General features: G+C 43.6%; 1 protein-coding gene across 9 annotated transcripts in view; it reads left to right on the forward strand.

Moving 5' to 3' along the window:
• Positions 1-8,066, forward strand: part of CSNK2A1 (casein kinase 2 alpha 1) — a 50,926-nt gene extending 42,860 nt beyond the window's left edge. For 8 of the 9 annotated variants that reach the window (XM_036009664.1, XM_036009667.1, XM_036009668.1 and 5 more), the window contains 3 exons: positions 1,555-1,703; positions 2,738-2,824; positions 5,148-7,138. In XM_036009664.1, coding sequence (XP_035865557.1) covers positions 1,555-1,703; positions 2,738-2,824; positions 5,148-5,263 — 352 coding nt within the window. In that variant the 3' untranslated portion in view covers positions 5,264-7,138. Of the gene's footprint in view, positions 1-1,554; positions 1,704-2,737; positions 2,825-5,147 lie in introns of all 9 variants that reach the window. The other variant, XM_028523515.2, reaches the window with a different exon arrangement.
• The last annotated feature ends 3,560 nt before the right edge of the window (positions 8,067-11,626 follow it).

Genomic DNA, 11,626 nt, shown 5'->3' on the forward strand with positions numbered 1-11,626 from the left:
TGAGTCCAGGTTTCCTTCCCTTCACTGTTGATTCCCTGTATATTTTCTTTATTTCACTTTGCATAGCCTTTATTTTTTCCTCTGTCTTGTAACCACATTCACCTATTTCTGTGAGCATCCTGATTACCATTGTTTTGAACTCTGCATCTGATAGGTGGGCTATCTCTTCATTGCTTGGTAGTATTTCCTGGAGCTTTGATCCATTCTTTCATTTAGGCCATATTTCTTTGTCTCAGTGCTCCTCTGTTATGTTGTAAGGGGCAGAGCCTTAGGTATTCACCAGGTTGGGGCAACCCACGTCGCTGTATGTGGGAGAAGAGTCAGAGAGAGAACTATACTGCTTGCTCAGCTCTCACCCCACTTTCAGTCACTTTCCCTGCTACCCATAAGCAAATTGGGCCCTTCTGGTGCTGATTCCCGGATGGGTGGGTTTGTATACATCTGGGACCCTGTGGGTCTCTCCAATGAACTCTCCTATGAGGCTGGGAGTTTCTCCTGCTGCCACAGCCCCCACAACTTTTTACAGCCAGAGGTTTTGAGTCTTTCTTTTCCCTCCCAGGAATCCTGGGTTCCATGGTCTGTCTCACTCCCCAGTTGTTCCTTCCGGTTTACCACATGCAGATGTAGGAACACCCAGTCCACCAGCCTCTGCCTTGCCACAAGTCCTCTCCGCCCACTCCACCCAGCTGCTTGTCTCGGCCCCTCCTACCAGTCTGGATGAATGTTTCTTCTTTAACTCCTTGGTTGTCGGACTTCCATACAGTTCAGTTTTCTGACAGTTCTGGTTGTTCTTTGTTTTTAAATTTGTTGTTGTCCTTCTTTTCGTTTATCCTTTGTGCAAGGAGGCAAAGTGTATCTATCTACTTAACGCTCCATCTTAGCTGGAAGTCAAATACCAAATTAACTTCATTTAGCTCGCTTCTCCCAGTGACAAAACCCACTCTGAGTGAAAGAAGTAGAATAGAAAAGGAATGCTTCAGGACTGATGTGCAGACAGTGGACTCTGAAAATTGTGGCTAGGCACAGTACTAATCATTCACCACTTACCAGGAGGTGGACTTTTCTGGTGCAAAGGCTTTGCCGCCAAGTGGCAGAGATGCTAGGAATGTGTGTGGGGGTGGGAAAGAAGCCTGATTAGCCCAGCCACCTGACCCGCCTTAGTGTGCAGAAGCACTCAGTCCTATAAAGTAACCTGAATTATGTTTTGTAAAATTGTAAGGACTTAGAATTATCTTTTACTTATTTATTTTTAGAGATAGGTGAAGGTAAGGGGAAAGAGAGGGAGAGAAACATCAGTATGTGGTTGCCTCCTGTGCACCCACAACTGGGGACATGGCCTGCAACCCAGGCATGTGCCCTGACTGGGAGTTGAACCTTGACCCTTTGGTTCGCAGGCCCGCACTCAATCCACTGAGCCACACCAGCCAGGCTTGAGTTTTGATTTCCTTTTGCTAGTGGCAGGGCTCCTAGCCACTAAGGAAAACATAGGAATGAAATGTTGGGCTTCTCTGCTGCCCCTTGGTTCATTTCTCATTACCACTTTTGACTCTACAGACACTCCCGTAAGCGATGGGAACGCTTCGTCCACAGTGAAAACCAGCACCTTGTCAGCCCTGAGGCCTTGGATTTCCTGGACAAGCTGCTGCGATACGATCACCAGTCACGGCTCACCGCAAGGGAAGCCATGGAGCACCCCTATTTCTGTGAGTCCAGCTGTCTGGTCCACAGATCCTGTGCAGGCCTGCCCAGCAGACTGTACAAGGCCAAGAAGAGTATATGCTGTGGAGAAAACTCTGGACTCGCAGACCTTGCAAAAGAGAGTTGGAATCCCAGCTCTGCTTAGCTCATGGCAAGGGTTTTTTTGCCCACAGGGAGCCTCGACTTCTTCAAATGGGAACAGTAATGGCAATTGTCTTACAGAATTGTTGGAGGGATTCTCATCTAACAGAGTGCTTAATATGGTTACTCCTAAGTAACTGCTTTTCTTACTGTGTGGGTGATACTTTTCAGTGGCTAGATAGTCTGGAATGGTTGAATTATAACAAATAGCCCTATATCTGTCCTGTCTCTGGCTATCATTTGTTAGAGAGAGCCAAGGAAGCCTGAACATTTTAACTGTGTGAGCAACTTCACTCAGGTTTGTGAATGTAGCTAAGTGTGCTGTCCTGGGTGAAAATGTCACTGAGCCCACCCCATCCTTACTGTGATGTCAGCTTCAGCATTGGATTGTTCCTTGGAGTGGTGAGGTGCTTTTGTGGTTCCTCGATTATACTGTGGCCCAGTCTCCTGAAGCAGGCAGACATGGAGTCTGTGGTAATAGCACTGAAGTGCACAGCCTGTGGCTTTGTCCTGTATGGCACCATGCGCGACCAGCTGAGTTGTAGACTGCTGTAAGATCAGTTCGCTCTGATAAGGTATTGCTCTCCAGGCCAAGTTAGACTATATTACCTCATTAAACCCTAATGGGACCAGTTTTGCTTTAAATTAGTTCTACACTGGATAATTACCTCATCTTCCTACCATTTAGTTTAAGAGGTTGCCTTTACTAGTTTGATGGGAAAGATGATCCTGTTTTCTGTCACTTGTCTAATTCATTGTGAAAACAAAGCCACCTTAAGTTCTTCTGGGAATAATACAAAGTACAAATAAAATTCAGAGAAGGAGGGTGACTTTTAAGGCCATTAGTTTAATCAGTAAGCATAACAGAACCTAACATTTTTACCTGTTTTTTTCCTAGACACTGTTGTTAAGGACCAGGCTCGAATGGGCTCATCTAACATGCCAGGAGGCAGTACACCTGTCAGCAGCGCCAATATGATGTCAGGTCAGTTCATTGTTAAATCTCTTTGTTTTTATAAAGATTTTATTTGTTTATTTTTAGAGAGATGGGAAAGGAGGGAGAAGAAGGAGAGAAACATTAATGTGTGGTTGCCTCTCATACGCCCCTACTGAGGGACCTGGCCCACAACCCAGGCATGTGCCCTGACCAGGAATCAAACCAGCAACCCTTTGGTTCACTGGCTGGCACTTAATCCACTGAGCCACACCAGCCAGAACTTTTTTTTTTTTTTAAGATTTTATTCATTCATCCATTCATTCATTTATTTATTTTAGAGAGGGGAAAGGGAGGGAGAGAGACATCAACGTGTGGTTGCCTCTTGCATGCCTCCAACCAGGGACCTTGCCTGCAACCCAGGCATGTGCCTTGACCTGGAATCAACCTGCGACCTTTTCGGATTGCAGGACACTCCCATCCCAGTCAGCCACACCAGTAGGGCTTTTGTTAAATTTCTAAGAAAACAAAAGATAGAAGTCAGTTACTCTTTTCTGTTTGTGTGTTTATGGCCTGATTTTGTCCCTGTTTGTGGCTGATTTCTTGTGGGCCTCCTTTTCTCTCTAATGATTACCTAACCTGTGTAGCTCTTTCCACTGGGTTTCAGGATGCTTTTGACACCTGGTATGCTTGACTATCAATAGGCTCTTCTAGGCCAGAATCTTAAAATTTCTCACCGTGGGACATGAGTATCCCAACAAGGCATGTAGAATAAATAAGTGATCCTTTTATCTCACAGTTTAGAGTGGCAATAGATGACATACACAGTCCTCAGAAACAAGATTAAGAAACTGGGGGGAGTAGAAGTGGGGTTTTTGCACATGGGGTATATATGTGTGTAAGAATGTTTCTTTGATTTTTTTTTTCTTCTTCAGAGTAACTACAGTGTGCTTAGTAAATTGTGAAGATTTACATGAAATTATTTTTTATTGTTGAGTCACTGTGATAGAGCAAGTTTTGTACAGAGTACACAGTTACTCAAAAGAAATGATAGGCCTATCTTCTCCAAAGTACACATGTAGGCAGCATCCGTGTGGGTACACTTGTGGTAGTGAGGGCATTTACTCAGACACCGTCAAAGAATTCCTGTATCCCCGTCGTGTTTCAAAGAACTACCTACCTGCCTTCTAGAATTGACCCTCTTGAGTATCTTGCCTGCATGTAAAATGATGTATGTTGAATTATTTGTTGTAACCTTATTTGTAATAGAGAAACACTGGAAACAGCCCTCAATAAGGAACTGGTTAGATGAACTGTGGGACATCCATTCGGTGGGATGCTATGCAGCCAGAGAAAAGAAGGAGTGTTCCGCGTTCTTTTCTAGCTCCAACTCCAAGATAATGTGAGATGAAATAAGCAAGCTGCAGAACCATGTGCAGGGCCAGGAGTGGACAAAAACACATGATCACATTCCTATATATGATTCTTATATGAACATTCTTACAAAATTATATTCTTGTGTATGCGTTAAATATTTCTATAAGGATACACCCAAGAAATGGTGCCATAAGTTGGCCAAGTGACAGGGCAAGGGAAATTTTTTCATTGTATACTCTGTTTTAAACCTTTTGTATTTTTAGCCATATAAACATATTGCCTGCTCAAAAAACATTTTGAAAATTGAATAACTGGCTGACTGAGAACCATTAACGGGTAATTGTCCTCATTCCGATCATTAGATGAGTGGAAGAAACTAAATGCAAATTAATTCTCAAACACTATTTCAGCTTAGAGATGGGTGCTCCTTTCCTCACAAAATGGACTTTGAGTAGTTTTGAAGTTTTAGCTGGCAGCTGACCTAGGCACATGGGCTTTGCCTCTAGCCCCCAGCTGTTCATGACGGCAGTGACTGGCCATGTGTGACTATTTAAGGTAATTAAAATTGAATAGAATTTAAAAATCAGTTTCTTGGTTGCACTAGCCATGTTTCAGGTGCTTAGTAGCGACATGGGGCTATTGGCCACTGTGTCAGCAGAGGTCACGGAGCAGAAAACCTGCGCAGGCCGCCCTAGATGGGCCCCGGCTGGAGTCCGGGCACAGCTGCCAACTTGACTGGCTGTTCACCGTGGGCAAACTGCTTCAACTCGCCAATCATGGATTTCTTTACTTTTTAAATGTATTAGAACTTTCCATTTTAATTTAATTTGTGAGAATGTAATTTGAAATCAGTTTAACTTGTAAAAATCTGACTAAGGAGATGCCTTCGATAAACAGAATTATTGCTGTGTCACTTGGAGGGCGCTGCTATGAAAAACTGGTGACTGGCGTCCCCACGGCTGGTGTCCCTGGCTCACTCTCAGATGTTTTCTTTCAGGGATTTCTTCAGTGCCAACCCCTTCGCCCCTCGGACCTCTGGCAGGCTCACCAGTGATTGCTGCTGCCAACCCCCTCGGGATGCCTGTTCCAGCTGCCGCTGGCGCTCAGCAGTAACGGCCCCTGCTGTCTCCTGATGCCTGAGCAGAGGTGGAGGAGTCCACTCTCTCCTTGATGCAGCTTGCGCCTGGCGGGGAGGGGTGAAACACTTAAGAAGCACCGTGTCTGAACCGTTGCTTGTGGAATTATAGTAGTTCAGTCATAAAAAAAAAATTATAGGCTGATTTTCTTTTCCTTTCTTTTTTTTTCTTTCTTTTTTTTTTAACTCGAACTTTTCATAACTCAGGGGATGCCCTGAAAAATTACCTGCAGGTGGAATATTTCATGGACAAATTTTTTTTCTCCCCTTCCAAATTCAGTTCATCATCACTAAAGAACAAAGATAAACCAGCCTCAATTCCAGCTGCTGCGATTGGGGGAGAGCTCTTCCCTGCCCACCATTGCTCCCCCACCATCCCACACTTCAGGGGGGTTGTATCTCATTTTGTTTTTCAGAGATTACAGAAATGTAGCTTTCTCGAGAGAGGTAGGAAGGAAGGGGGACCCGATTATAAAAAGCAGTGTCCTGCTAGTCATTTACATCACTTAACTCCAGAAGTGCTTCAGTGGGGTTATCCTGGTGAGTCTAGTGGAAGTAAGTCTTAATAGTTACATTGAAATGCAGAAAAACTACCCCAAGTCCTAAAAACTTCTGTTCAGTATGAATCATGTCTTACTGACCTGACCCTAAATCTAACTCACTTATAAATTTAGTTTCAGTTTAGTTTAAAACTTGAATAACCTTCCCTTCCAAGCTCCTTGCCTTGGTCCTCTCCCCTTCATCTCCCAACATAGAGCTGGTAGGAGGGGGAAGGCAAAACCTTTCTTGGTTTCCTTTGACTTGGCCATTTTGAATTCAGTTAGTTACTGGGTATAACTTACTGCTTTTTACAAAAGAAAAAAAAACATTGTTTATATGGATTTCATGCTAACGGCGCTTTAAGAGGTAATGGGAGATGTGGCCACACTTTCATTTTAAGCTTTCTACCTTCTTTTCCTCCTGCCTTCCCCTGTCCTCACATGCCATCCAGTGAGAAGACCTGCCCCTCAGTCTTGTCAATGCGTCTGAGAGGGAGGAGCGGAGCCGCTGTCTCCGGTGAAACTGAAACGGTAGACCTGTAATTACGGGAAAACGATCAACTCTCTTGTTACAGCCCTGCCACCCCTTGCTGTGTGTATATATAATACTTTGTCCTTCATATGTGAAAGATCCAGTGTTGGAATTCTTTGGTGTAAATAAACGTTTGGTTTTATTTATCAAGGTTAGATTTAAGTTCCCTGTGTAAAGGTCTCGCTGGGTGGGTGTCTCAACGTTCACATCTGAGGGGCCTGCAGCCCTGTACCGTGGAGGCTTCCTAAGCCCCCGTTTTTATACACCCCTCGTTCGACCCATGGTACCGGGCAGGGCAGAGAGGCCTTAAAAAAGCACCACAAGCCAAAGCGTCTCTGGGGATTAAGGATCCTTTGCCATAAAACTCATTTTGTGTCTCAGCAGTGCAGGGATTGAGGATGGGAAAAGTCGCCAGTTTTCGTGTGTTTGTGTGTATGTCAAGTGGATTTTCCACTGTAATCCAACCACCTAAGTTTATCAGGTGCTTCACTGAGGAAGCCTAGTTTTTTAAGCACAATAGCAAAACCATCAGCTCTGTATTTTCTCCTGTTATTTCATTACAGTAGCTGCTTGTGGGGACTAGGAAAAATTCTTCCAACATGTTTTAAAGCCTAAAGTCTTAGTTCCCCATTCTCCTACCTTTATAGATTCATAAGCCTTTCTCACCTGGGCGTCATAGGTAAATGTAATTATTTGAGGAGTTGAATTTAATGAACTTACCTAACTTTGTATAACCCATCTTGGCTCTAGAAACTTGATCAAAGCAATGGCTTTAGTGAATATAATGGTGAGCTTCAGAGAAAGCTAAAGCCTCCTTTTATAATGCTTCTCAACTGTAGGGAAAACATTCTGACTGTGTGGCAGGGTGGTTTCTTTCCTTGTGGCCACTTATAGTGGATATTTATTGTTCTCGACCCTTTTATGCCCTAGAATGCTGTGGGGGTTACCGTGTTGAATTTGTGCAGAAGCTAAAAGCACCAGATGTGCCAGAGATGCAATTTGTGATGACATTTGCACTGGATTGTGATTTGAACAGGACACTTATGACTAATAAATCCTTTCTCTTTAGGTGGGGAGGAGGGTTGTTGTAAATCGAGACTTCACACCCCACCCTTGTAGCTCAGAATCTAGATGTAGCAGAAGCTGATGTGGGGAGCTGCAGACAGCTGAACGTCCCACCGTGCATCAGACCTTGCAAGAAACTGAAGGTGAATGCAGAGGACTCTGAAATGCCACCCAAGAGCCTTTTAAAAGAAACAGAATTTTTTTTTAATGCTACTTAAGGAGTCACTGCAGAAGCATGAAAAAATGACCCAGTCGGGTGGGGTGGGTGGGGGGCAAGGGTTTACAGAGTAACAACTTATCTGTTGTTGTAAATTACCTCATCTGTATACCTTGTATTGGGACACGATTTCTCAGCACTACCTGTGTCTGCATTGATCAGATGGCAGGAGATGGAATGCCAATATAAAACAGTTGTGTTGGCAATTACTCTGAAAGGTTTTTTTAAGTAATTTTTAGCTTTGTTTGAAGTGGGCTTCCCCACCCCCTCATTTTTTAAGTTTGAAGTCAGAGTCCCCCTCTCCCTCTTGATTTATTGGTTGTAATTGTATTGTAATTGGTATAACTAAAACATAACTGTGCTGGGAAGAAGTTGTGCCATGAAGGTCTTTAATTTTTTTTTAAATAAAAACATTTAAACAAATGAAATGTCCCTGCAGCCTGAGCAGTATGCTTCTCCAACCGACACCGTGTGTGATAGATGGCTGTGTTCTCACGCACTTTGAGTTTAGTATCAGGTTGATGGAGATTGGAAGTGGGATGGCTTACGATGGGCTGAGGAGTGCCAAAGCCAGGGAGTCTTAGACATGGAGACACAGTGGAACAGAGCATGATGATGTTGCTAAACAGGCCTGGTTTCATTCCCGCCCTTGTCACATACTTGGCTGCTTGGCAAGTACTTAACTCCTGAGTCAGCTTCATCTATAAAATGGGGCCACTGCTTCCTTGGGACTGAACCTGTAAATGTCCAGTGTTTGGCACCTGTTAGGCCCTTGATAAACCTGACTTCCTTGGTCTCCTGGTGCGGAGGGTTAGGTCTTGGTCCCAGCTTTGCTAGTAGTTGACTGGACCATCTCTGGACCTCTCCGGACCTCTGTGTTGAATTGCCTTCCGAGTTCCTTTTTCAGCTCCAACATTGATTTTAGAAAGTTTGAGTGATGCTTAAATGAAAAGGTCCGTGGAGATAGCTTGTTCGCAGCAGAAAAGACCCCCCTGCGGAAGGTCAGCCTTGGAGATAACCCCCAATCCTGGGGGCAACCTGGCAAAGTTGCGGGGCCTGGAATGAAGGCGTGCTGATGAGCTTTGGGGACCCTAGGTGGCAGCTTAAATCAAAACTACCAGGAGGGCTGGTAAAAGAGGTGAAACTGTTTACTTACCAGTGCCAAATGAATAAGTTCTACAAAAGTACGTACTTAAATTGCCTTTTGTTTCTCATTTAATTATAAATTTTTTTTAATTAAGTTCAGGAAATGCCATTATCCCAAATCCCTAGGTTCATTTAAACCTTCATTGCATACTTATCTTATGACATCTGCATGTTATCAGTACTGGGAGTTGAGAAGTATGGTTTAGAGAAAAGGAACTATTGTGTAATATATCTGAAATGGCTAACAGGATCTTAAATTTCTACTATTAATTCCTATCTTATACATGAAAAATACAGGAAGATGACATGGTTAGAGACAGGAATGTATTTTATAAAAACAAGTTTTCAGACTATGGTATAATTATAGCCCTAAAAGTACCAGAGAAATTGGAGATTGGTTTAGTGGTTGACATACTTGGGAATTTCAGTTTCCTTTCAGTCTTTACATTTCATTTTGTTTCACCTGTTGCCAAGTGTGGTTATAATTAAAACTGACTGAGCGTCTCTTGAAAAATCTAGTTTTGTCATCACTGTCTAAAGATTTCCACCACCAGATGCTCTCCTTAGAGTTGGGTTTGAGTAGTTTTATTATTAGTCTTCGCCTACCTCCTGCCAGATAAATTCCTCCTCCCTTGTGAACTAAGCTTTAGGGACCGCTGGCTGATCGTTAGTGATCTGCATGCTAGCGAGGCTGTCTTCCCAGGAGCCTACCTTGAGGGAAAAGTAAGCCAAAATGCTTTTAAGTAAAGTAGTCCCCAGTTTCCTCCTCAAGATGGTTCTAGAACCCTTGATCTTAGCCCTGACAATTGTAGCTGAGTCGGCTGGGCATTGTTCCCCAAACAGAAAGGTTGCCGGTCCGGTTCCCAATCAGGGCACGTGCCTGGGTGGTGGGTTTGGTCCTCCCTCCAGGCAACTGATTGATGTTTGTCTTGCTTTGATGTTTCTCTCCCTCCCTCCCTTCCCGTCTCTCTAAAAATAAATAAAACATTTTTTTAAACCACTTGATCTTAGCTGATGTTCTATCCTGTCTAAAGTCCCTTCCTTCTCCCACTGCCATCACTACCACTACCCCATTGCCCTTTTTGCTTAACACTGAACTTTTGGGGTATTAATTTGTTGATTTATTTGTTGTCTGTCTCCCACGTGCATATAAAATCCTGATGACTCCCTGACTGGTATAGCTCAGTGGATTGAGTGCTGCTGGCCTGCCAACCAAAGTGTCGCCAGTTCGATTCCCAGTCAGGGCGCACATGCCTGGGTTGCAGGCCCAGGTCCCCAGTAGGGGGGCTGTGAGGCAACCAGCTGATGTTTCTCTCCCTCTCTGTTTCCCTTCCCCTCTCCCTGGAAATAAATAAATAAAATCTTTTTTTTTTTAACCTCCCTGATGACCTCGTATGTCTTAACTAATCTGTGCATCATTATAGAAAACTTTTGCTTTAAAGTATGCCAGGATTCCTCAGGGTTGAAGAGGAATGAGTGGAATAGCACAAGGACATTGCTTAGCACCACACCAGGCTCAAAATAGATGCTCAATAAATGGTCATTTCATTCTCTATTTCTACTTCCACCTCCCCACTGCACGATAAGTTAATACAAGTACTGTTGCATAAAGAGCATCTGAAGATCAGAAGAAATTTGCCCTTAGTCTTGCAACTGTCATGATAAGCCACAAGCCCCAGACTGAATTAACATGATAAGATGTTTGTTGAATGAGCCCCTGATGGAATTACAAGAGACTGAGGGCTAAACAATGATCCTCACCAATTTAGTGGGCAAAGATGCTAAAATATCTCTGCCTTCCATCACTTATCTATAATAATATGAAATTCAGACTATTTTCCAAGTGGAACAGAAACGGTGTCACAGATAGTTTGTTTCTATAGTCCTGGTGGAAACAAGTCCTTTCTGGATTTTAGGGCCTTAACGATTCTGTGCTAAATTTAACCACTTGGGAGAAGCAACCTAGTAGAACTGCAGGTTGGAGTAGAACCACCTGGTTCTAATCCAAGTCCTGTCTGGCTGTGTAGTTTTGGATCAGTTACTTAACCTGAATCCTCAGTGACTTCAATTATTACTGTAAATCATTTTAGATGTGCACCAAGTTATAAAGAAGCTATAACACCCCGTGAACCTACCACCCCAGGTACATCTACATGAGCAATCCAGATGAGGCCCCGCTTGTCCTCCTGATCATACCCTCCTCCTCCCTGCCCTGGGCGTCCTCATGTTTCCTTCATAGAATTGGGGGTGTGAACACCTGTTTTGCAGGATTTGTTCAGATTAGATAGCATGTTTTAGAAGGGCTCGGCACAGTGTCTGACAGAGTTAAATTAAATGTGTGGTAGTACTCTGGGTTTTTGTGTAGTGCAGATTATGTGCAGAAGTTGCTGCGTCTGTAGGGACACGATACATTTGTGTGTTTCTGTCTACAATTTTACAGTAGATGGCGGTAAAGTATCTTCTAGAAGAAAACATCGCATTCATTATAACAGGTTTTCAACAAGTGCAAGTCAAGTTTCTCATTTCCATTACCCTGTTCCCACCCTCTGAAGATTTCCCTCTAGGATTCTACCACTCTGTCTCCTCTAAATTTTTAATTTGTCTACTAAAAGCCAAATACTCTTGCAGTGTAGCAAATTACAATCTGGATTTGCCTCTCTGTAGCCATAATCACCAAGGATTCTAACTGACCTTAAATGTAAGAAGGTGTCCCCCAGGCACCTCCAGATGGCGGTTTATTGGATGGCTGGTCTGTGTCTTGGTGAAGTTCCTAAGGGGGTTGGGTATTTCTGAGTCAGCTTCACTCTTGCGTCACCTGCTTTGGCAGCGTTTTCCTGGCTCC

Source organism: Phyllostomus discolor, chromosome 9, assembly GCF_004126475.2.
Source record: "Phyllostomus discolor isolate MPI-MPIP mPhyDis1 chromosome 9, mPhyDis1.pri.v3, whole genome shotgun sequence".
NCBI lineage: Eukaryota > Metazoa > Chordata > Mammalia > Chiroptera > Phyllostomidae > Phyllostomus > Phyllostomus discolor.